This window comes from Diplotaxodon limnothrissa, linkage group LG3 (assembly GCF_057381915.1).
Source record: "Diplotaxodon limnothrissa isolate DT_005_m linkage group LG3, D_limnothrissa_male_GT1.1, whole genome shotgun sequence".
Lineage (NCBI taxonomy): Eukaryota > Metazoa > Chordata > Actinopteri > Cichliformes > Cichlidae > Diplotaxodon > Diplotaxodon limnothrissa.
Genome location: NC_140598.1, coordinates 39,342,378 through 39,369,286, shown reverse-complemented (window position 1 = coordinate 39,369,286; position 26,909 = coordinate 39,342,378). Strand labels below are relative to the sequence as shown.

The 26,909-nt window shown below is 42.1% G+C and overlaps 1 protein-coding gene across 2 annotated transcripts in view; it reads right to left on the bottom strand.

Annotated features, from left to right (window-relative positions):
* Positions 1–366: 366 nt before the first annotated feature.
* trpc5a (transient receptor potential cation channel, subfamily C, member 5a) overlaps positions 367–26,909 on the bottom strand; it is a 102,085-nt gene continuing 75,542 nt past the window's right edge. Inside the window, exons 13-18 of one of the 2 annotated variants that reach the window (XM_085350623.1) lie at positions 16,062–16,257; positions 15,424–15,610; positions 13,061–13,086; positions 6,583–6,621; positions 4,432–4,521; positions 367–1,561 (exon numbers count right to left, since the gene is read on the bottom strand). In XM_085350623.1, coding sequence (XP_085206749.1) covers positions 533–1,561; positions 4,432–4,521; positions 6,583–6,621; positions 13,061–13,086; positions 15,424–15,610; positions 16,062–16,257 — 1,567 coding nt within the window. In that variant the 3' untranslated portion in view covers positions 367–532. Of the gene's footprint in view, positions 1,562–4,431; positions 4,522–6,582; positions 6,625–13,060; positions 13,087–15,400; positions 15,611–16,061; positions 16,258–26,909 lie in introns of both variants that reach the window. The other variant, XM_085350622.1, reaches the window with a different exon arrangement.

Sequence of the window (26,909 nt, the reverse complement as noted above, 5' to 3'; positions counted from 1 at the left end):
TGAGTTCTCGCAAGCAAGGTAAGTCAGCTCAATTAATTAGCGACTTAACTCCAAAACTTTTAAGCAATGAGGTTCATGCGATAGCGAAAGGTGTGTGTCTGAACCCTGAAAAATCCCAGACAACGTCAAACTTGAGATACTTTGATTGTCTGGAATAAGTTTTCCAAATAGATATTTATGGACTTTTAACTGAGTTCTAGCAATTTATCTCCAGAACCTTCCAACAATAAAGTCCACATAATAGTGAAAGTGTCTGTTTAAACCCTGAAATATACCAGACAAACTGTCTCTATGAACATCTGCCACTTTAGGATGCCCTCTGTGGTGTTACCATGACGATCAAGTCAATCCTTAGAACCTGCTCCATTCTCGGGTGTGCTGCATTCTAGAATTCCAGAATCCCAAATCCATCCAGGTAAGTTCTAGAACGGATTCCACCAAATTCTCCGCCCTCTCTCTCTGTCTCTCTCCATCTCTGTATATATTCAGCCATTTTGCAAACAAACAAAAACAGTTTGGTAGTCCCTTTCTTCTATAGCTGTGTAGTGACGGAGTCCTCTATGACCTCGCAGCTGTCCTCGATGACATCATCGCAAGGTCCCACCCAACCGCCCATCATCATCACCCCTCCTCCTCCCCCTCCTCCATCCACGCTGCCATCACCCGATCCTCCCATGCCTCCACCCTGGAAAACGTCCTCACTGGAGTCCAGGAGGCGCGAGCTGGACTCAGACATGTTGGAAGCACAGTGCAGGGATTGGCAGGGGCAGGGGGGCGGGAGGGGCAGTGTCAAAAGCGAGTCTCGCCCATTCGTTCTCCGAGGAGAGAACGACGGGTTACTGATGTCAACAGAATGGCCCATCTCGTTCAGGTGAGTCTCGCTTCTGGTCACGTTGCTGAGTCCGAAGTCGGAGTGGCTGTGGCTCCCCAAGGGGCGGAGCAACCCGTCAGAGATGGTGTAGGAGACTGGGGACTGAACAGGGACAGGCATGGGTGGGGCTTTGCGTTTGGAGCGGGAGAACAGGTAGGAGAGGCGTTTGAAAGAGTCCGTCTTTGCACTTGGACCTGATAGGCGCTGCAGACGGCTCCTTGTACGAGCGAGTGATGATGAGAGTGCTGAAGAGAATGATGAAGATGACGACGGGACAACAGAGGTGGAGGATGGAGAGATGACGGTCGTCTTCAGCCCATTGCTCTTTGGTTTTCCCTCCTCTTCCTCCTCCTCTGTCCCCCATTCAATACCTTCCTCCAGCTCCTCCCCACCTACCCCCCTTTCTACCTGGGTCATTCCAGAAATAGAACGCACCAGTGCAGACACGCCGAGCATTGGTGTCGGCTTTGTGTCGTCTTCTGCTGGAGTCATGAAGGTCACGCTCTTTGATCTCTGGACTCCCAAGCCTCCTCCGGTGCCTTCACCTGACTCGCTGTCGTCCTCAGATGCCATGGCACCATCATCTTTCGTTGTCTCACTGGAGGAGGAGTAGTTACGCCGAGGAGGACGCCGGTTCCCAAGGAGATCTAGGACCTCGTAGCGGAAACTGGAGATGTCTTGCTTCAGCTCCTAAAGATAGACATGAATTCATAATGTAAATCCTAAGGATATAACATTTCTTGCTATGAGAAGCTAAAATTGAGGTTTAAAAAAAGTAGCACTTCTACTTTTCATTCGGAGGGATGTACTGTTAATTCTAAATCCCTATATCAAAAAATATCTAATATCCAAAGGAAAACCAAGAAGTAAAAACCACAGAAAGGGAAGGCGAGGGTGAGGGTGAGGAGGGTAAGTGGGAGAGATGAGGCTGATGACTGGCTGAGAGAGGGGAGGTGAACCATTAGTTTGTAGAAGCAGAGGGTGAAGAGGAGGGTGATGAAGAGAGGAAGATCAAGGTCAAGAGACATGCAAAAAGAGAGGAAAACAGAGTGGATAAATCCTGAAAGTGAGTGTAAAGAGACTGGGGTCGGTGGAGGGGAAATGACGAGAAGCAAACATTTATTCTCAGTTTAGTTGGCATCAATGAAACTTGTAGGTTTAGTCTCAACTGCTTAACATAAAAGAAGAGAAAATAAAGGTTTAACATGGACAAAATTAGTAAGTCTGTTAACCCAACAGTATTAAAATATCAGAAGCTTCAGGGTTTACTCAAAGTTTCTTAAACTGTATAGCCACACATCTGACACCAAGTACTTCTGTACTGAAGATGACAGTGTAACAAGTATTTATGGCAATGCTAATAGCTAGATAGCCTGCTAGCATTGGTACTGTACTGTACTAATGATATAGCTTCCTCCTGCTGATGGAAAATTTGTTGGTAAAACTGATGATGAAGTGACCAGCGTTCCAAACTCAACTTTTTTGACTGTTATGAATACATCATCTTGGGCAGTAAGATTGCAAGTCAGCAACAACATAGTGCGACCCAACTTTGGGAGACACGAGTGGCAAGAAAGGGGTGAGATAAACTCACTGATGTCTCACACCCTGTACCCGATATCACCTTTGCAAATATCCTATGACCAGAGGTGTGTTATATCTTGCAATACAATTGTAAAGAACAATTCCAGGTGGTATGGTCCAAAGTGTCACTTAGCACTGAGTTGTATTTGATTTTGGGGAATGATACTAGAGCACTTTCTTGTGGTTTTTGTCTTTAATGTCTGTAATTGCCATTGTGTGGCATTGTCAGCAAAATATAATGCTAGATCAATGGAGCAGCTAACTTTCTCTGAGTAAAGAAAGAAAGAAGAAAGAAGTGGAAACGTTATTCTTCACGGTCTTTAATGGGTCAAACCCTTAAAACCCTGGTTCTTCCACTTCCTACAAGGTACTCAGTAACTTGAGACCATGAAATCATGATTTATTCTCCACACTTCCAATTTCCAAAGGACCTTGAGAGCCCTAGGACATACCCTCGTGTTTATTTGAACTGTCATTTCTTCTAAAAATTGGTTTACAGTACAATCTAAATCTGTATAGCGACCCAGACATTATGCGATATCTATATTTCTGTGTATTTTCATGGAACAGAGACAAATTAGATCAGTTTCTTCTGACTGAGAGTTCCATCATGTTGTTTGTTTGTATTTTTTTGCTTCAGGCCATCTTTACTTTAAAACAACTGTTAACAGTTTCCATTTGTTTATACTCCAAATCTTTTGCTTATTTGTTTTACAAACAATCTGCATTCGAATTGCTTTGAATTTCTCTTCATCATCCGTATGATGTGGGTCTTCGTACCCAGTTTTCTTACATAATAGCTAGAGGCTGTGGATGGGCGGGGCCAAGCAATTATTTGTAGCTGTTTATTTAGTGTGTATATTATGTAATGTTGCTTTGTTCTTTTTAAATTGAGACCTTTAGGACATTTTTGGAAAATGGGATTCTACATCTCCAAAGATTAGCCTTTTAATCATTTCATCACAGATTAAACGAATTATATTCCTTAAATCAGTTGGTTTCTAGAAATGGATAAGCATTGAAGGGAAGGAATTGCCTCTCCCTTTTCCCCCCAAGAAGAAAGTAAAACAACTATTGGAAGATTTTCACTGTGTTGCTTAGCTCTGAAGCATCCACCAGGGAGGAGGGCTGATGTTTATTCCCATTCAGATCACGTGCATCATGAATTTAGCCTGTAGCTTTAATACAGAAAATTACCATAAATGCCTGCATAAACATGCACTCTGTTTACTGTAACTCGCTGCTTGCTGCATTTTTCTCCTGCAAAACAGAGAGCAACAAGACCCAAATAACTCTGCTAAAAAAAAAATCCTTTTTGTCTGTCTCACCATATGGGATCCAAATGCTTCACTGGGGAGAGTAAAAACTGACTTCAGCATGCACCTGATCTTAGCTATGTGTTTTTAAGCACACAAACGCGCACTTTCTGCACAATTACAACTCCCGTATTCTACATTAGTACACACAGAAGTACACGAGCACACTCGGGGTGTGAACATTGATTGAGTATGATGTGCACCTGATGTTGTTTTTGCATTGAAAAACCCAGAGGAACTTTCCACTTCAAAGCCCAGGCTGGGCTCCAAGGGCTTCATGAGAAACAGACTCGGGAGGTAAAAGCAGCTCAGAATAATTTATGGCCCAGAATATTTTGGAAAGGCAAAGAAGCTCTCTTCAAGGGTTATTGACTTAATGGCTGGTATTGATGAGAGCTGTAGATTTGGGGCAGGAGGTGGTTATTAAAAATCTTTTGATAAATCTCAGTAGAGACGAAGAGCAGCTCTGCATCTGGTATCAATGAAACCTGCACTATTATCACAGCACTAACATACATAAACAGTTGCTGTGCTCTGTTTCTGCAGACTGGCCTGTGAAGCTTTTAATTACAGATTTGCTGCAAACCTGAAGAAAGATGGATTTTACACTCATTACTTACAGCATGTGAGAGGTGTTCTGTCTTTATTCTGATCACCCACCTTAAAGTTTTCCTCTGTCAGTCCCTCGTCTGTCTTGGCACTGCGTATCATTGCTGCCACGTACCTCTTCACCAGGTTCCGGATCACTTCCTGTTGGAGACAGGTGCCATAATTTCATTGCTAGCATGTGGTTGTGTTTTTGTGATGGACCTGTCCAGTCTATGCTAACACCTGCTGATAGCTTCACACTCCACCCTCTCTGTACTCTCAACTGCTCTTTCGTTGGTTACAGCCAGTTCACAGGTCATTGTTGTTAATATCAAATCAACCAATCACATGAATTTAGGGCATGTAGAGATTGTCAAAAATCAACAAAGAACTGGGGTGCAAGGCAGGAGGACAATCAACCCCCACCCCTAGGGGAGGAAGCAAGAGTTACTGAGAGTGAGGGGCAAACAAAGGGCAAACGCACACTACCTTAAAAGGATTTGGGGGTCAGGGTGTCAGCACCCTTGGCCACTGTACTAGTGTATTTCTATTGTGGGGGGGAGGAGACCAGAGGTTATAACTGTAACTGTTGTGTGGAGTTCTTTAGATCAGCCTTTAGCATAGGACTGCATAGGAGTGCAGTGTGCTGATCTCCAGATGCATCTGTAAGAATAATGGGTAATAAAAGGATTGTGTAAAACATGGAAACATCTCAGCGTGATCTCTATCAGGACCAAAAGAATTGCAGAGACCGGCGTTGTCTCAACAGTTTCCAGCAGCTTGTTGAATCTGTGCCATGAAGAATTAAGTTAAAATGCTAAATTGGGGTTTTTAAAAAGCCGCGAGAGTGTCTTGTAGTTCTTGGACGTTTAAGCTTGTATGTATCTTCTCTGTAAATCCCTCCAAACAAATCGCCTCCAAATCAAGGATGTGCTCCTACTGAAAAAATAATCCCTACAAAGAGAAACTTCACAAACTTACTAAGTACTTACTATACTGGCTAAATCCATCTCCATGATACACTGACTTTTACTGATTTCTAATGTACTGAAAACCCACTGAATCTTTATTCATTCAGATATTATATTGTTGTGCTCTGTGTCTGTCTGAGCTGTGTGAACATTGCAATGCAGCACAATTCAACCCTGTGTAGGAATTTAAATGTTATTGTCTCATTAAGTAATCAGCCAATGAGGCGGGTCACCCTCATTGATTTACAGACCAAAGACAAATTTCACAAGCATTTGGTGCTCAGTGGGTGGCAATTCAAACCCTGACACACTGCAACAGTGCGCGCACACACTAACACACTGCATCCTCCCACAGTCAACACCTGTGCCTGCCAAACAGGACGGTCTGGCATGCTGTCACTCTCCGCCTCTGCCAAGACACACCACACACTCTTGTTAAAATGCAGGACAGATTCCTGCAGCAAACCTTAAAAAACATGGACGGATATCAAAGTAACAATCAGCACTGCCAAATACAAAGTACTGGCGTTCCTGCGTTTGTAGTCCCTGCCAGTGCTGAGGTGTCAAAATAAAAGAGCTCAGTTTTGGTTGATTTGCTCTACTAATACTGAAAAAAATCCCCTTAAAGCTGGACATCAAACGGAGGGTTACAGCTGCCAAAAACAATACACGGTTTCGTTTACTGAAAAAGGTGCTCACTGTCTTTGTAACTCAAAGTAGAGCAAAACTCTCAAAACACAAATTCACTTGGATTCACAGTAATCAGACCTTTTGCTATTCACGAGATGAAAAGCACACAAGCTTTTCTCTAGTGATTTTTAAGGCCAAGGGGGTTAAAAAATTCTCAGGTGATAATAGTTACCTGACGTTCAAGAGAAACAGTGAAGATGTTTCAGAGCATCTGGATTACATTGGCCTTATCAGCGAGCCTTTACTGAACCCTACAGCACCCTTGAATCATACACTTTAGAATCACAGATTCACTGGTTTTCAATGTTGAAGCCTCAACATTTGCATTATGGCAGCCAGATGGAAGTACTGGCTTTCTGAAGCCACATGTGGCCATCTTTGGACAAGAGTCAAACAAATGGAAGCGAGACCGAGTAGTAATACAAAGTGGGGACTTTACATATAACTCAGTGACTATAAACCTGAAGGCACTGAGTTTGCTGGCAAAGCAGTGTGGGGAAAAGTAGTAAGGACACTCCTACTGTATGTCAGTAAAGATGAAGACTGTGCAGGAACTACACACCTGGTAGTGCTGATTCTGCCTCAGACTGTCGGCATGACGCTCCTGCAAAGAGAAGAAACGTTGTGTTAATACATGGTTTTCCACATTTAGCAAAAAGTTCTTTTACTCCTGTATCTCCAAAAATGTGCACTCCCTTACAACTAAACTGTACCCTCACTTATGAGCGCAGGGAACGCCCTCTCGCCACCAAAGACCAACAAAGCCTACATAAGGAGGCAACAATGACACTTTCATCTGGTATATTTGGGGTCAACTCCTCTATGGGACCATTTTTATTAAGGTTTGGCTCTTCTTCTTCTTGCTGCTGTACCCTTTTAAGGGTTACTGCAGCAGATCACCTGCCTTTATCTTACCCTATTCCCTAGCATCCTCTGTCACTTAACTCTTTGCATGTCCTCCTTCACTACACCCATGAATCTTCTCTGTGATTTGGTAGATTGTGTTAAACAGTCTGGTCACTGCCCTCTCTAATTGACTCCATACCTCCACAGGATTGTCATGAAGCATAAAAAGTTGTACAAAATGCTTTGAGTGCCCAGGTAGAGTAGAGAGGCACTATATAAGACCCAGTCCTTTTACCAACCACTCTTCAACCTCTTCAAAGCTGCCCTCACTTCCTCCTCACTAATCCTCTGCACCTTTTTATTCACCAACTTTCCTCTTTTCTCCCTCTCATTTTCTTATTTTTCATAAAAAAAAAAACACCTGCAAGGTTTTGTTTAGAGTGTACCCTTTAACCAGATTACCCTTCTTAGAAGTTTCACATCCAATTTTTTGGGTTGTCAAAGCAGTTTGGGGAAGCTCTGGCTACAATATTTCGACTTAGCTTCTGACAACAAAACCCAATTTGGAGCGGGTGGGCAAACGTTTCTGCCTGTCACTGTTTCAAATACAGGTAAACTGAAAGAAAAAAAACTTTGCTGAATCAAAGGATGACAGCTGGTGAACTGAGCCCGGAAATTTGCTAATGTGTCCCCTCTTTTTGCTCTCCACATAGACTGTTTACCTTTGAGCTAGTCGAGCCTGTTCAAACGCGATTGTGCCACAGAAACGAGACTACAAACAGAAACCACAAATATGCATATTCATATCGGTTTATAGAGATCATCATCAGGATGATAAATCTGACATTTTTATAGAGAGTTTATCTGTCTTCTAGTGCCAAACTGAACCAAAAGCAGCCAGGTAACAAATTGATTTTGGGAATTTCATAAGAAAATTAAGCTTTTACAATCCTTCATACTAGAGAGGTGCCGAATAATGAATTTCATTTAATCATTTTTTTCCACTCAAAACTATTATATATGTAACAGTTTAAAGGGCCAAGTTATGCCCTTCATTCACATTTCAGTGCTGTCATCCAGAATCACAATCATTACAGTGGCAGAAACGAGCAGAAATGTGAATCTCTCCTCTATAAAAGGCTTTTCTCACCTTATCCAATGATAAATTAAATCGAGGCGAGCATGCTGGGAGCATGAAGGTTATTTTTAGCGGGCTACAGCAAACCAAACCTAAGACACAGGACTTGTCACTCTGCTGCAGACTTTGCTGAACTCAAGAAGACAAACAGACATGAATACGTGCAGATTTCGCAATACGATATCACATATAGAATAATAGATAAATCGAGGTGAAACCGTTAAAGGAGTTCAGAAAAAAGTAGAGAAAACATCTGTTTTCACATCAAACCCATACAAGTAACCACTGCACTAAAGTGACAACAGGTTTAAAAAAAAAAAAAAAAAAGCTCAGAAAACACAATAAAATATATGATCGAATTTTTCCTTTTTATTATGAGTCATTTTACTTTATGTGTATTGTGTGCTGATGTTCTTGTAGCTAAGGATTTTAAATGCAGGATCTAGACAGTTATCTGATCACAACAAATTAAATAATATTAATAAAAAACAATAAATCTGCAGTTGGCAAAACACCTCCCACCTCCACCACAACAGCTCCTCACTTTCCTGCTGTGTGACTTCATGTAACATCTACTGTCACATATGTCTGCGCTGCTGTTCTTCCTGCCTCTGGCTTTCCACGTTTGCCTGCTCGGTCCCACAGCAAAACATGAACTAGTCATAAAAAACAATCTGTGTTTGTGATTCAGATGAGTTTGAAAAGAATGCATTTCAAATGGAAATATATTTGTTATCTGCAGCACGTGCACTCAGTGGCCCTTTTTTGGGTACAACTGCTCAATGCAAAACAGCATGGGCATCACATTGAGGAGGAAAGGAGATTAATTAATTAATTCTCTGCTTGGATTTTCCCACACAACCATCTTTAGAGTTTAATGAAAAACTATCCAGTGAGCAGCAGTTCTCTGGGAAAACAGAGCAGAACGGCCAGACTGCTTTGAGCTGATAGGAGCATAAACTCAAACAACCACTCGCTACAACCAAGGTATGCAGAAAAGCATCTCTGAATGCATAGCATGTCAGACCTTGAACCAGATGAGCTATAGCAGCAGAAGACCGGACGCCACTCCTGTCAGCTAGAAACAGGAAACTTAGTCTATTACTGTTATTTCTACCACCTCAGTGAAACTGGACAGAAGACTGGATAATAGCTTCCTGTCTGGTGAGTCTTGATTTCTGCTGAAACGCTGAGATTGTAGCGTCAGAAGTTGGTTTAAACAACATGAAAGCAGTGGATCCATCATGGTTCAGGCGGCTGATACTGTGATAGCATTGGGAATATTTTCTTGGCACGCTTTAGGTCCGTTAGAGCTTTGTTTAACCCATTAAAACCGCTGTGAGCACAAACTACTGTAACTCCTGAACCAATTGAAAAATTTCAGCAGTTCCTGAAAGCAGCAAGTCTGTGCTTTTCAGTGATATGAGAGTCACGGTAAACCCATGCAAGGTGCCTCCTTCCAAATCTCGGCAAATAACACAGGACACAGTAAAAATAATGGTACAAAGAACCCAAAGTCTGTCTCATCTGTCAACAAACCTTTGTCTTCTTGGGGCTGCTGTGACGCCATGACTGGGATTACTGTATTCACCCTAATATCATTGAAAAGTGCAGAGTTGCTGCTTTCAGGAAGCATTGGAATTACTTTAATTGTGCAAATGGTTCAGGAGTTCTGGGAGTTTCGGATGTTTAAAAAAATGTTGCAAAAACCTCTCTGACACCAGCAACAGGTTAGGCTTTAGAGGGTTAAATGCCACAGTTTGCATGAGTTGTATTGTTGCTGATCATTTCCATCCATTTATGACCACAGTGTACCAGGCCTCTGATGGCAGTTACCAGCAGGATAATGCACCGTGTCCCAAAGCTCAAACCGAATCCACAAATCTGGTTTCTTGAACATGACAATGAGTTCACTGAACTCAAATGGCCTCCACAGTCACCAGATCTCAATGTGATGCAGCACCAAACAGTTTAACCCAAACTACGACTTTCCAAAACATGTAGTTTTAATGCTCAAATCATTTTAAATAAAAAAAAAAAGTAAAGTGTTTCACATCCAAATGTAGACTTTTTCTCCTTTTTAAAAGTGGAAAACACTGATTTCACGTAAATGCACACAAATCAGTATCTGACATACGAGAGCGTGGTGTTCAGGGACACGACAAAAGCTGAAAAACTGTGTTCAGAAACATAACTCAACTGGTCATAGGTTGGGAGGATTTTGAACATGGAGGAGCTGTGGTGAGATCCACAAGTTCATTTTACATGGTAATGTAAAGGCTTTATGGGGCAAAGTATCATTTTTTTAACCTCACACATCAACTTTATCACAATCCTAGACACACGAGAAACAGAGAGCTCATTCAAACCAATTTGCTCCTTTTAAAATCTCAACAATATCAGAAAACAGACGAATATTTGGCCGGATATTTGTCAGCCGCAGATGCACGTCAGCCGTAACTCGATGTTTCATTGGCGTCGAGACGACTAAAGGCTCGTCGTCCTTATCAGCATTCCTTCATTTCTGCATCTGTCACACAAACATCCATCATCTCTCTCCTGTTTCGTATCTCGCATTTTTTCATTTTGTTTTCATCTCGGCCCAATCACAGCCGTTTCACCTCTCCGTCTCCACTTCATCTTCGTCATGTTCTACACTCGTCTAACTCGACCCCCTTCGAAACTGTCTCCCTCTCTTTCTCTCACTGCTTGCTGCTAATGCAAAAAACCCGACACATAAAAAACTTCACTCAACCCCGTCCCTTTCTTCAGAGCAATCATTATTCTTCATATCTCACGCTGTTTTTGTGTTTACTCTTAATACACACACACACACGCACGCACGCACGCACGCACGCACGCACACACACACACACACACACACACACACACACACACACACACACACACACACACGCACACAGGCTCTCTCCCTCAATCAGATCTCTGCAGTGCTGTGTGCGTCTCTGTGAACCTATGTGGGCTGGTTGGCTTATATAACTCAGCTGACTTCAGTTGAGGTGAGCATGCCAGCTGCAGTGTGTGTGTGTGTGTGTGTGTGTGTGTGTGTGAATTATCGCTCTGCGCCGCGTGCTCGCCGGCTCTCTCCAGCTGACTGGGCTGTTAAATGTGTTTATCTGCCGATGTTCCTTCTGTGATTATAGAAACGCAGCTGATGTTCGTCCACGTGCGGTGCGATTGTATTTGTTCGGCTCTTTCTTTGCCTCTTTAATCCACCCTCACTGCGAGCAGACCGAGTCCTTCTGCTTTGATCAGGTGGGCGACTGCTCAGAGGTCAAAAAAGCCACATTCACTGCAGATCATTTGGATCTCCATGATTTTATTAATCACAAAAAGAACATCAGCTGACAAGTCCTTCCTCCGCCTCCCCACTCACTTTTTGTACTAACTCTGCTGCTTTATGCTGCTTCTATTTCAGTCGGTACTTCACAGCAAACCAAACCATCAACCCGAAATGTTCAGTCATAAGAAGAAAAAGCCTGGATTTCTGTCAGGTTTCACAAATCTCTGTTACTCTAGTGTATGTAGGCTGATCACAGTTGTCTGTGTAATAAACCCCCAAAATTCAGAGTCAGCAGAAGACAAATACAGTATGTCAAAGTTTAAAAGAGAAATACTGCTGTAAATATTGTGGCTTTTATATTGGGACTACTGTCAAATCAATTTTGGCTAAAAAAACCCCCAAACCAAACCCAAATACATTATTTTAATGAGAGCTTTTTAAATACATGAGGCATAAACTCCTCACAAGCAGCTGTTCAGCTTTTCTCAGCTAATGGAAATGGACTGTTATTATCATTATTATTATTATTTAAATTAGTTTTGTTTCTTCTGTGATTCAGTCACACTCGAGCTGGGATGTCAAACTAATTTTACACCGTGGGCCGGACCAGTGAAGCTAATTAATCCCTGACATATCATAATATAAGAAAAACAAGTGCAATCTCAAGAATAAGTCCCTGATTTCTAAATGGCAAATGTGCAAAATAAAAATTCCTGGTAGCTTACTGCCCAGACTGTCCTGTATTTATAGTGGAAAATTCCTATGTTTGACACCCCACTAGAGAACCTAAAAATAGGTTAGTGACCTGATCGCTACTAGGAAAGATTGGTTGTCACTAGGGGTGGGTTTTAATAATCGATTCATCGATTAAAATCGATTCTGGCTTGGATAACGTGACATCGATTCATTAAAATCCTGAATTGATTTTTTAATATAAATTTATTTTGCCCAAAATTCCAGAATCTCAGGTGAAACCTCACAAAATTTCAACAACCACCAAACATTTAAAACTGTAAATGAGAGCAGGAACACGGCTTCTTCACAAAGATGTAAACACAAAGCGCCGACCCGCGGATCAGAATCAGTGAGATGTGACTGCACCTGACGGCACGCACACGGTCGGGGCTGAAAGCCGACAGCTCGCCGATTCTGATGTTTCGGCGGGTCGGCGCTTTGTGTTTACGTCCTTTTTGCGCCGATTCTAAAGCTGTTAGTTTGATCTCTCTCCAAACAATATTGACCGAACCAGCAGCAAAAGAAGATCCAAACTACGCTTCACAAAAACATCGTCATGAATTCACTCTGACTTTTACTGTTTTGCTTCCACCACAATAAAATCACACTTCATGCACAGCTCTCTCTCTCTCTCTGTACTTCAAGAACAGTTTCAGTCTAAAAATCTGTTTTCTGCATTATTCGCTTGCTTGTTACGCACAAGTCTACTGTTGTTTACAGCGCTGTCGGCCGATGTTTTTTTTACTTACTTCCGAAAAGAAAACCTCATTTCTGCCGTTCAACAGGCTTCTGAACAAATGTAAACTTTTTAAAATACAAAATGCCTGTTAGCCGTGTCTCTAATAAAACCGCTGTAACTTCAGAGGTAATGTTCATATGCTGATTAATGGTTTTCTTTCGTTTCTGATGTACTGCAGAATACTTATATAAAATCCCAGGCCAGGAAAATCACCTTCATGTTTTTCTGTTTTATCTTCAGCTACTTTGACACAAAGGCCTCTGCTGTGATGCTTACACCTTTGATAAAGTCTGGAAAGTGTCAGCTTCCTTTTTATAGATACAAAAATATGTAAATGTACTGATCTGAATTATATTATTTCTGACTGTCTGAGGCAAAATTTCCCAGATTCGAATCGAATCGAATCGTGGATCAAATCGATTCAGGACATTGTGAATCGGAATCGAATCGATTCTAGAAATCAGTGACGATACCCAGCCACGCAGTGATTGCACTGAATTTGCTTTTAGAGGCCGATTAGTTGACTAAGTAGTTGATTGATCAAGCATTTTCAATTATAAGGCGATTACACATGAAGACACGGTGCTGTCCGACTCGGGCTGACTGCATTTACTCTCAGACAGACTGGCAAGTCAGTCTGGCGCAGACAGATTGTCAACACATAGCAATCAATGGGAGTCAGTCTGTGCAGGTTAGCAAAACGTACACACAGTGTGCCTTTTTGCAATAGTGAAGATGATTCAGCTGTTTTCAATCTGGTTATATTCCTATATAAATCAAGCACCGGTGTCATTTTGCAGGTAAATAACTGTCCTGCAGCGACTACGTCACTATTTGTGGACAAATTTCTGTCTCGGACATAAGAGGCAGATGTAAGATGGCCTATGCATGCAGCTGGCGACAGATCTGCAAGTTCCCATTTCAACTCTAACAGACAGAGAGTTGAAATCATTGCTGTTTTGCTCCTGCACACAAGTAATTTCAAAGGGAACAATCACAAGTTTATTGGACAAGGTTGCAATAATCTGTCTTCCTTAGTGTGACAGCAGCATAAAAGTCCCCTAAGGAGCCTTTCTGAAGATTTTAGTTGCATCAAAGACCTTTGTAGTACAGTTTGGCTTTTAAGCTTTTCATTCTGATTTACAAGCTAAAGAAGATCCATCTTTTCATTTTCAGAGTCATGGAGGTGTTTTCCACCCATCACAGGGCAAGAGATGAGGTCCACCAGTCATTCAGCCATCCACTCTCACATTCACACATATGGCCAATTTAGAGTTATCGGTCAACCTATCAGACACGTCTTTGGATGTCAGAAAGAAGGGAATACACACACGGACAGGTAGAATGTGCAAACTCCACACAGAAAAGCCCAAGATTCACTCCATAGCAGTCTGTTGAAGTTTACCACAGTCATTCTTCAGGTCTTTGCCCCTGAAACCGTTGTTTCTCTTTTCTGAACTCAGTGGTTTCTGTCATATTTCAGACAGATTTCCAGTGAGAGTGGTCTCTGCCTCTACAGCTACCTGTAGAAAAACCCAGGAATGATTCCAATGGTCATCAAACCACGACTTTACTGACATACACTGAGGTGTCAAAACTTGTCATTAAGGGTATAGAGAAGATCATCGAATGTAGTCTTTATGAGGGAAGAGTTCAAACCTCCAGCTAAGTTTCCATTTATGGCCTGTAAATTCTTCAGTCTTCAGCCCAGGACAGTTTGTAGGCTTTGCGCACACATAGCATATTAGTTCACACATTAGCAGCGACTCCAGTTTTTTCTCAACGTTGTGAACTTTAAAGGTTTCGTCTGCAGCTGCTGTTCTGAGTGTCTCATAACTGCAGAGTTTTGATCCTGGCAGCTGCATCTTGTTCTGTCACCATCAGTCATTTTCAAAATTCATCTCCATCTTTCCAAATACAAACAGACTAAACCACATTCCTGTCTGGGACTGGAGTGCAGAAGGCAACAAGGATGACACAAAGAATAAAGGAAATAAAACAATACATGTGCTTCAGTACAAACAGTCCATCCTTCCCATCAAATATTTTGTACTTCACTTTTGCAAGAAAACAGGGAAATAGTTATAATTTCCATCTTCCCGTTCATATCCTCAACAAATACTGAACATAACGCAGAGAGGGACTTGTCCAGGGTGGGTGTCTCTCACCCAGTGTCAGAGTTATAATCTATAACTACCGCTTGTCCTCGACATCGTCAGCAAGATTATGAAACAACTTCCAGGTTGAATTTAATTAAACAATGTGTAATATTTCTATCTCTATATTTCTATAAATACATCAAATCTTTGGTTTTGAAATTGTGTCTAGAGAGCAGATTGTGTAGGTTTTTTGGGCTCTTGTTTTATCTGTCTTTTATAGTGTCCTTTTCAATTTACAATTGAAACCTTGCACCACCACAAGGTTGTGAAACCCTGCCCAAGAGTTAAACTCAGAAAAAGCAAATTAGAAAGATGCTGTGCAAACATCTGAACAGACTGTTGATGCTTTCAGTGACAAAATAATAATTTAAGAGGGAACCATTATGGTTAAGCTCAACAAGAATGTCGCAAACAGAATCCAGATACTGTGAGCCTCTACCTTATTCTGCCTCCACTTACCGTGAACTCCCGCAGGTTTTCACATTTGTGCGTCTCCTCCCCGGGCGGCTGCCCTGTCCTGCACAGCTTGTTGTGGAGCCACATGAGCAGGTACCAGAAGGACTTGGGGCTTGGAATGATGTTGAACGGAGGCGGCAGCGTGCCGCCCTCGTCAAAGTAACTCATCCACAGCTTGGTGCGTGCAAACTTCCACTCAATGTCAGCATGGTCCTGCAGCAGGAGAAGGAGGCACCTGAATTTACAAGCTCAAGTGACAAGGACAGACATCTGAAATCTCTGAATTCCTCTTCATTAATGGTTGATAACGTCCACTGAACTTAAATATTTGACTTCAATATTTAACATATCAAATTCTCTTTGCAGGGAGCAGTTCACACCATAGCATGAAATCTTAACTTCTTATAAAAGTAATTTGATGAATTTCATAATTATCATTGATCTTTCAGATTATGGAGAAAACTTGTGGCCATTTTTATAGTGTTTTGTAATTTAACATGCAGTGACGGTCGCATCCTGATTAAAACAGAAAGCACACTAACCCTAAACAAACAAACTTCTCACGGTATAGGAACTGAGATCAAGAGTGTTCACTGGACAAATGACACCAAACAAGCTTCCCCTCACTCATTAATCCTTTCAGCACACTCGTGCTTTCACTCACAGCAATGAGTTGGTAGGAGTTGTTCATCATGGCGATCAGCATGTTGAGCAGAACCACCAGTGAGATAACGTTGTACGTCCCGAACATGGTTGCCCCGACAAACTCCGTAAACTCGTGGCGAGCCTTCACGTTGGTGACGTACAGATTTAACAGCCCAAATATGGACCAGAAGAGAGACTGGAGAGTCTCAAATAACCTGAGGACAGAGAGAGAGGAAACTTCATAAGGTTCTTCAAAAGATCACAACAACAAACTGCTTTTAAACAAAAAGGATAATGCAACAAACCAGAGAGACAACGCATAAATAGCTTTTATCTATATAAACCTGTCTCTAACTCCAAGCTTTAATTTGCGCATTATTTAGACACTCACTCAGTTTAAACCACTCGTCTCCCAGTTATGTGTGTTTTCAAATGCAGCTGACAAGCAAAACAAATTTAGACTGATTTGCAATTTAATAGAAATTCAAATCCAAACTGAACACTCAGCTAATGTTGTCAGCATGATTGATATGAGATTTAAACCACCCACAGGAAATGTCTTTTTGGGTAGAAGCAAATGTTATAAGCTGACAGATGTAAGTTCATTATGACTGGGCTAAGCAAAACTGCTCTCACATCGCTAAAGCTGCAGTGAGTGGAGACTAAAACTTTACCTGCATATGAGTTTAACATTTAAATGCACAAATCTGCAATTGTTATCAGAAAATGGCCACAGATCAGAGTTAGTAATATCAGTGCTGAGTTAAACCGAGTCGGCATTTGTTGGCACAGAACCTGCATCCAGATGGCAACACATTACATGCTGCAGCAGGAGAAAGATGAGCATCAAATACACAGTGAAGCAGTTTTTTCCTGCACTGAGACAATACGGCGATGTGTCCTTCCTAAGGGTAGATTACTGACCCGCCGTCACTCCAATGACCCTGAAAATGATGTCTTCACACATTTCATTTTTGGGTAATTAGACATTTGTTCGAAATCTGTTTGCTTAATTACAAAATGCACAACCACATTTCCATCTTGGCTCTGAATAAAAACATGAACAGAGAAAGATAACACTTCAGTCCTAGAGAACTGGTTCAACGAACATTTACAGGTCAATCCTTTTCTTGGATAATTGACTGACTTTGTACCAGACCCCTTCCTGATGCAACCTTCCCATTAATCTAGGCTTGTGACAGCCTGAGGCTTGTTCTGTTTACCCCAAAGCTACTACCTAAAATGTTTTAGCATCCACAGGCCAGACCAGAGCGAATTTCTAAAATGATGAAATTGCTGTGTAAAATCGAGGTTATCAGGTGCACAGCTGTTCCCTGCCTCGGGCTCCCTGGGAGGTTTGTCCAGCTACACCTCACCCATCTACACCTTCACAAAGCTGTGTTATGACGTGCCGGTGATGTGGTTAAGGCTTGGCTTTCAAAAATTATTCTCATTTTACAAAGTTCATTCACCTCAGGTTGCGTCCGTGCAGCTCACGCCTGCAAACTGAGCTCTTGCATTTGTCTTGTGACCTTTTAAGCACAAATGTCACTGTAGTAAAAAGCCCCCGAGGGTCTGCCTGCAATGGCGTGTGCGTTCAATAAATGCTCAGTTTGTCCATGATTAAAGCGGACCACCTGTGCTTCTGCTGAACACTCGTTGTAAAGGCAGAAAGAGACCTGCAAAAAATATGGTTCAAAAAACCAAAAAAGCCTCTGTACCTCACCTCGCTTCTCTGCTTTCTCCTCAAATATGACCCACAACTGTTAATCTTGAACCCAGAAGCAGCGCCTGGATGTAGGTGTGATGTGTGCATGTCACTGCAGATAAACAGCGAACCAAACCTGCTTCACTCGGCTTTGGTTACAAAATTTGGGTTCGGACCTAAAAACAACTCCAGAAGTTTCACTTCTGTAATCTTCACTTATTACCACCCCAGGTTTCCTCTCAGTTTCCATCTGCATTGATTTTTTCCCCACCCTCTCTCTTTTCTCCCCTCCTTCCACCGACTCTTATCATCTCCCTGTGTCACTTCATTCCTCTGTTTACCTCCTTATTTTATTTCCCTTCGCTGCTCGGTCTGTCTCGGTCTCTCAGTCTTTTTTTCCCCTCTGTTTGTGTGACAGTCCCAGTTACAGGGGAGGTTATTGAATTTTTGATGAAATTGGTAGCGGCCGACACTACATCATGAGAATGAAAGAGCGAAAAAGAGCGAGAGAGAGAGAGGTTTTGTCTGCGGGGTGTTATATTTGTGCTGCATAAAATATTTAAGACTCCAGCATTTATTCTCATCGCAGCAGGACTGTGTGTTGTCACCGGCATGTGTGAGTGATCGCTGTATCAATCGGCGTACAGGCTGCGTGTGAGCGATGGTTTCAATGTTTGTGTGCGCGCTCGCTCGGCGCAGAGAGAGACAGAGAGGGCGAGAAACTTCGGAGATTGTGTAAATGAAGAGAGGGGGGGTGAGGGAGGTTGGGGGGTGGGATTGAATCCACGATGAATGAAGCAACCAAGCGTGATATTGCACCACAGTTATGAAACGAGGGGGGGAGGAACGTGTTTAGGAGGGGAATGAACAATGAGCGGGAGGAGGGAGAAACGAGAGGCGGTGAACTTTCAACCGAAGTGAGGAGGAACAAACCTCCTCGTCTTCTCCCTCGAAATTCTCGCCAAGCAACATTTGATGCAATCTCTAGTATCCAGTAATTCATTAGTCCTCCCCTTCTCCACCTTTCTGCTGTTTCCTGTTATCCAAGCTTGGTTTTTCATATCTCTGCTTCGGCTTCACCCACTTGTCCTCGTCCCCTTCGTCTTGCACGCTTGTACCTTTTATTTGATCTTCTCTCTTTCTTTTCTTTGCTTGTTTCTTCTCCTCTCCTCGTTTGCATCCTCTCCCGTCTCATTGACTGTGTCCTCATCTTTCACCTCACCTTATCTATTCTTTGCTCCTTGTTCTCGCTCATCTATTTTTGTTTCCTTCTCTCCGATATCCTTCTGTTTTTCTCCATTCCTCCTTTATTCTCATGTTCAGTTCTTGTTTTCTTCCCTCTTTACTTTAACTTTTCCATCTCCTTTGTTTACCCTTTCCATTCCCTGCTTTTCTCACTTCCTTCCCTAATTTTTCCTTTCCTATTACTCTTCCTCACTCTCACCATTTCCACTCCTATCCTCACTACCATCAGTCCTTGTTTATTCTCTATTTTTCTCATCCCCCTTTCTCCCCATCTTGCCTCCTTTATGCTTCTGTTCTTTGACCCTTGTGTCCTTATTTGTCTCATTTCTTTTTCACTGTTTTCTACTCTCTCATCATTTCTTCTTCTTTCCACTTTTTGTTTCAACTCCTTGCTTTCTCTCTCTGTCCTCCTGCTCTCCTCACCTTCAGTCCTTTCTCTTCTTTCCATTCTCGCTCCAAATCTCTCCTCTCCACTCCATATTTCTTCCTCTTTCCACCTGCTCCTTCTCTCACCCATAACTTCAGCACTATCAGCCCACTGAATGCCCGTTATCAGTTGTTATCACTCCCATAGGTACCACCAGCAGGCGGCCTGCTCCGGCAGCTAGGTGAGTAAACAGTGACGAGGCCTTTGCCATTACAGCTCCAAATCTGTGGGACAGTCAGCCAACTGGGATCAGTGCTAACATCACCAGTGCCCTTTAAATCTTTTCTGTTATTCAAAGGATTTCATGAATGCTTTATTCTCTTCTTGTCTTTGGTATTTTTTAGCTTTCATCTATAATGTTTTGTTTTAATGATTTCCATTTTGAGTTTGTTTTTTTTATTGAATCTTTTAATCTTTTTCTAAAACACATTTTATGGAACAAACATGTTATATAAATGTAGTTTATTTTGATTCTATTGCGCAAAAACAATCTTATGTCTTTCTGCTGAAAGGGCAAAAGAAAGGTGAGTGTTTCCTCCGTGACAGATCAAAAGTAGTCACACTGACATTGAAAAGAATCCACTGCATAGAGTACTGTGCATAAATCTTGTGCCACTCCTTATTTCTCTATTGTTTGCAATCAAAATGGGAAATAGTTGAAGTTTATTCAAACATATGTAAACACAGAATTACAGTATATGAGGCAAAGACAGAGTTTATACAATTCTAATGAGCTCAATAGTCAATATTTGGTGAGCCCACCTTTGTTCTTCAACACACGCTCTCTTAGGCAGCTTTCTTATCATTTCTTTAAGTAGTCTTCAGGAATAGTTCTCTAGGTTTCGTGAAGGACATTGAAAGCTGTCGAGATGATCCCCACACTGCTGAGGTCCGGGCTCTGGGGAGGCCGACCCATGACTGAAAGTGTTCCACTGTGTGCCTTTCTATCCAGGTGTGCTTTTACTGAACTACCAGTGTTTGGTGTCATTGTCATGCTAAAAAAGTGAAACTGTCCACCAATCAGATTCTTTCCAGACTGCACGGTGGATCAAAGTCTGATGGTACTTTTATGGCCTCACAATTTAATCAGTTTTAGGATCTCCAACGCACCTCCCTCCTGACCTATTCATTCGTCCTCGATCTACACAATTGTACAAGCAAACAACCGAGGACTCGCTTGATTTATGACCTCAGGAAACACGTTTCCACTTAATTTATGGCCTGAATTGCTGGTTTGATTCTTAATGTATACAAGAGAATGTTTATGGCGTTATTTTTGTGCCACTGTTCTGAGCGCACGGAAAAAAAAATTGCAGGTGCAAGTGTTGCATTTTGAGGAGAAGTTGATTTTGAACGAAGAAAAACTAAATTTGAGTGAATAAAATTCATTGCTGCGTGCAAAAAATGTATTTCAGTATTTGCTATTATCCACACACACACACACACACACACACACACACACACACACACACACACACACACACACACACACACACACACACAATAGCAGCCCCTCTCGCTCAGTTTTTGCATTTGCACTCGCTCGCAATGTGTTGCTCACGCTCTCAACATTTCTGCCCGTGCGCGCTCAACTCTATGTGTACACCGTTATATTTGTGCCACAAAACCAGCCAATCACAGACTTGGATGCAAAAAATCTGACTGGCTGTTCTAGTCTCCAATCAGCTCGAAATGAGGAAATGCAGTATCCCAGAATGCATTTCGTCCAAAACTCAAACGAGGCAGTGGCGGAGGAACACAGAGTGGCAGAGTTTGAAATATTACTCTTTCTGGGTCACAAAATAAACTTTTAAGATATTTTCATGCGAGGATGGTGCTGTGTAAACTTCAAATATCTGCTCGATTTACCAAGACATCACATATTTGCATAAGTGCTCTAACGTTTTCGGAGAGTTAGGTGTTCAGTTTTGAAAAATTTGGTCAATCCAGAATAAAACAGGGTGGAAAATTGAGTATGTCTGCAGTTTTCACACTTTTACACCTGAAGTTTAAAAGCAGTAATTCACAAAGTACTGTTGTCATATCATGGTGCTTACAGAGCCCAGAGTTAAATATACATCAAAACGATCACGTGTTGGAAAGCTCCATTTTCAGTGGGAGATTTTATTATTCAAGATAATCCTCGATAATCTGGCTGACTTTATGTTTATCAGTGATGACAATAAATGATAACACACCTTTTAGCTACAGGAGGGTGTCTGCATGTCAGATGTATGAGAGTGATACCAACTGATAACCACTATTTACTGGGCACGTGCGTCTGTGCGTCCTCTCATACGCGTCTAATTTTGTATCCCAATATCATCTGCCTTTCTCCTCCCTGCTCTCCATCCTCTCTCATCTTTCTGTCCACTAAGCCGAGCAGTAAACTGCTACAGCTGAGTCTCGCAGCCACGCAGTCATTTGACTGTTATAGTTCTGCAGCTGTGTGGGAGGCGAGCCGAGAAAGCGACTGCGTGCGAATGTGTTGTGCATTGTGACACAGAAACGCTGTATGAAGCGAATCTGTGAGAGAAAACAAAGTGTGTTTAGATTCAGCAGCCAGACAGTGTGCAATTAATCAGCGCAGCCTATAGCGCCGCTCTTTCTAGTAAACATGAACCATTTTTAGGGTGTGAGAAATCAAGCAGCCTGCTGGGATTATGAGCTGCCTGATGCTGTGGCACAGGTTATGCATTCTTTGTTACATGTAGCACTGTTAGACATGCACTCCTGTTCACTGATCTGATGTTTGCACAATCAAGTTTGGTCAGCAGATTAGACCTGATCCTTCCATCTCTGCACAGTTGACAATGAGCCGGCTAAACAACTGCAGCTGGTTATAAGCCAACTTTATGCCCGCTAGTTTTAAGCGTGTCTTCTAAAAATCCCGCTTTCACTCTGATAAACAGTTTGATTACAGAGTTTATTCATTAAATATCCGATTCTAATAATGCTAGATCCATTCCATTTTCACTAATGCTACCTAACAACAGCTAACAGGAGGTAACAGGAGCTAAAAGTGCCTAACAGTAGCAGTGTTTAATGGCAGAAAAGTTCAGGACATCCTAAACAAATCAACTCAGTGTCATTGTCATCACTGATTCATCGACTTGTAACAGATTCCTTTCACAAAGTTTTACAGCCTCCTCCAGAGTAAACAGACGTGGACACGCATTGATTTTACACATTGTAACTTTAACTCTTCTCAAATTAAAGAAAAGTGACTGAAGTGAGATCAAAAGACACCGCTGACAGACTGTTACCTAGGCAACCGAAGCTGGAATATGGGCTAGTGACCAAAGGCCTACAAAGAAACCACTTCCTGTGCAGACGCCACCTTAGGTCCACTAATTACAGTCAGCGAAACCATTCGCCACTCCCTCGTTCTCTCTTCCCACACACAGACAGCGGTGCGTCTGAGGTCTGAAACAGTGAGAGCCTCACCTTCACCACATAGATGTCCTGACTTTGACAGTCACTGCATGTGGTATTGAACAGTGCTCTAATAAACCCTCAGCCTGCTCTGCCTAAGGACTGTTCTGCCGCAAATCCAGTTTCTCATTCTGTGCACTCGGAAGATAAAGGGTGGTGGCAGCGCTGATTTTTTTAATACATTACCATAAAAGTGACTCTAAATTTAGGAAATTCACATGCTCAATGTGGCAATCTGTCTGAAGAAAAACTATTGTGTTTGTTTGGTTTGTCCTGAGTAGATCTCGGCACAAGTCAACGACTTTTGGTCTGACTGTGCTCGACCCAGAAACGCAGATATGGATATGGGCGATCGTGGCTCAAAGAGCTGGCAGTTCGAGCCCCGCCTCGGACAGTCTCGGCCGTTGTGTCCTTGGGCAAGACACTTCACCTACCGCCTACTGGTGATGGCCAGAGGGGCCGATGGCATGATATGGCAGCCTCGCTTCTGTCAGTCTGCCCCAGGGTGGCTGTGGCTACAACTGTAGCCTCCACCAGTGTATGAATGTGAGAGTGAATGAATAGTGGCACTGTAAAGCGCTTTGAGGGCCCCAAAAAGTGCTATATAAATGCAATCCATTATTATATATTTTATATATCTTTTTACCTGCACACAAAAGCATTTTTTCACTCACACAAAACAGTCATTAGATCCTCCATAACCTGTTTTTTCCACAACATCAGTTTGCAGAATCATGTTTTTAAAATCCAACATTTTTTAATCAATTACTGAACCGAGTGGAAAACAATCTAAAAGTACTCAGAGTTCCTCATTTGAATCAGGTGAATCAGAAACCCCGCAGCTTCCCATGCTGCTGCCGCTGCTGCTGTGGAAAAGAGAGAGATGCAACGAAAGTGTGCAAATCCGAGAGAGCGCCAGAGTTGTGTGTGAAAGAAAATAGATGGGGGTGTGCAGACTGTGAAAGGAAATTAGGGATTATTTACAACATTTGTGTGAAGGCAAAGAAAAGAGAAGGAGAGGCAGAGACAAACACGGTGAGAGACACACACACAGTGCACAGTGTAATCACGCTGACACATTAAAGGTGATAAGTGTGTGTGAAGTACAGATGAGCGAGAACAGGAGGAGTGGGGGGGACACCTGAGCAGAAACAGGAAGTGATCGTGTGAAATAACTCAGAAATGCTGATAAGTGTGTGTGAATTACAGAGCAAGGGAGCAGAACACACACGCAGGAATGCACACAGACACACACGCTCTTGAATGTTGATGCAGGCTGCGTTGCCCGCAGGGCTGCGATCGCTGTTTGCATAATGCGTCACTCTCAGCCGTCATCGCTGTGATCTGCTCGCTAGTTTAGCTCCAGTGTGAGGCTGATTTCTTTCCCCCCAGACTCTGGATCCACCACGTCAGCGCTGATGTACAGATGAGAAGCTTTGATCAGCGCGACATGTTTGTCACTTTGACTCAAGGTTTGCTGAGCGCGTTTATTCTTTTTAGCGACACAGAGAAGAAGAGTTACCGGTAAAAAAACCCTCGTGACTTTTGCACTTTGACCATCAAATAGCCGCATTAAAAAAAACGAGCCCCCCCCCAACTTTGCATACTGGTTTCAAATGTTTGCAAATCAATAAAATTATGGTCATTTATATGCACAAAGATAAAATAATATACATTTTTAAGCCTTGTCTGAAAAAGGTGTAAAGATTGAGCCGAACACTGTAATTAATTATGACTGCAACTCCTACAGAAAGGTGTTTTGTGCTTTATTTTGCTCCAATTTTTAGGTGTTTATTGTTCCTGGACTATGATGGGATTTACTCCCCCAGAAGAAAATGGACTCCTAATGAGCAGGAAACATTTTCCAGTGATTCCAAAGCAGGGATTGACCAGTGAAAGTAATTCTGACGGCCTGCGATTCATAGACTGCATAGAAAAGATGGATGCAGCCACCATAACATCGTGCCACTGGCTGCTACATCCCTCCTTTGAAGCCACAAATTTGCCATTTGGGCTGACATCTTATGTTATTAAAACTACATGTGCGAGATGAGGACGGGTGGCTTTAATCTGATTGAGAGACACTACACGCTGTTATAATAGCGATTTGTCAAGGATAAGCTAGGCCTGCCCTAAAGTATACCCTGCTTTATCCTCGTTTTGGACTAATGAAAATCATAAAGTACATGTTAAACATCATGTTGTATCATGATAAAGTCTAAAACTTGTGACTGAGACCATCAACTCAGCAGGAAAGTAATCACTGAGCTCATAAATCAAGTGAGACTTTATGCATCTGATATGATTTAAGAAACGATTGTAGTTCAGGTTAAAAAACAAAACAAACACCTTTTATAATAATAACCCCAAGACAGCAACCTCCTCACTGCTTTATCAAAGCTGCCTCCTCCCTTACTTGGGTGAATGATGAAAGAGGCCACACAAAGCACATCCAGTAGTAAGAAAGTGTCAGAGAGAAGTTGTGTGCTACAGGAGAGAAAATAAAAAGTGACTCCTGACTTTCAAACATGTGAGCCTGCTCTGCTGTCTGTGAGTGTCCTGTGTTAAAGGTTTCGGTTAATAATTTGCTCTGCTGACAATTTAAACCAGATACAACCAGAAGAAATCTAAAAATCCCTGAAGATTATACTAGAAATGGCCACCTGCTGTGGTCTTCTACAGTTCTTAGCTGTGAGGAGTTAATATTACAACCAAGGCTGAGTTGAGCACATCTTCAAATAAACACTGGTAAGTAAGAAGCCATCTATGTCCCCTGTGAACGAACATCTTTGAACAGAGGCGGTGGTTTACAACAACTACTGTCTGCCGTCTATTATCCAGTTTTCAGATACCCACTCACATCCTGGGACATTTGACCTCAGGAAATCACATGATAGTGTGGGGCTTGGTCTTACAATGGGTTCACCAGAAACGTTGGCTGCTTGTGACCCACACCCATTTTCACACCTTGGCTCATATGATTAGGTAGAGGATCCATAGTGGGTCCATGACCCTCTTGGGGGGACACTCCCATAGGGCTCAAAATCTCCATTAATTGCACTTAGAACCGAAGAAGCTTCTCAGATGAGAGGTGAAACATCTTCAAGGAAACTAAAAGAAATGCAGATGTTTTTTTTCTCTCCAAGCTCCTTAGACTGGAAATGACATGTTCAGATTTATTTGACTTGAAAGTCTTGGTTAAAATGTAATTGTAATTGTTAATTCAGAGGGTCAGGAACTCCAGTCAGTTTCACTTCAGGCCACTGCAGTATTTCTTTAAAAGACCCACTCTCTTTGCCCAACAAGATAGACACCCTAAAAACAAACTTAGCTAAGGTCACAGTTTGACTTTTCAGCAGAAATAAAATCATTAGCAGCGTCCTGGGTCAAACTTTACTTGCATGATAATCTGTGGTTGAATACATGGATATCAAACATACCTCTCTTTTTACCTTTAATAAAAGCAGACAAAGTTTAGAGTGGGAGCTGTTGTTTTAGCATGGTCCTCACGGCCCTATCATTGTACCGAGGACTTTACTGTAATGGAATTGATCGCGAATCAATACAGCTATTATCTAAAACAAACCACTGCCTTGATCAATATTCAGACCACTGACTCATCTTGGCTTTCACTCTGTCTCACTCAGCACTGAGACTCTGGATCTCTGCTGAGCCTGTGAAAAGCTGCTGTATGAACAGTAACTCAAACTTGGCCTCTCCGTGAGCGAAACCTTGACTTGCCTCCACATTTACCGACCTCACATGCAAAGAGAACACGGTATTAATATTCCCCAAGTTCACTGAACAAGCCTGAGCTTCTACTCGACACCAAAAAAATCATTTCCATATCATTATCTGGTGCAACGATGCACAAGACGAAGGTCTGCGCGAATAAGACTTTGAATTGAGATCAATGTAGTACTTCTACACATTTGATGTGTGCAATAAAATAGTCACACATACATCTAGTGCAACTTAAATGGATGTGTACATCACTGTAACCTGATAGTTTCACAGTTCATTTTTATCAAACACTGAAGAGCAGGTTTAAA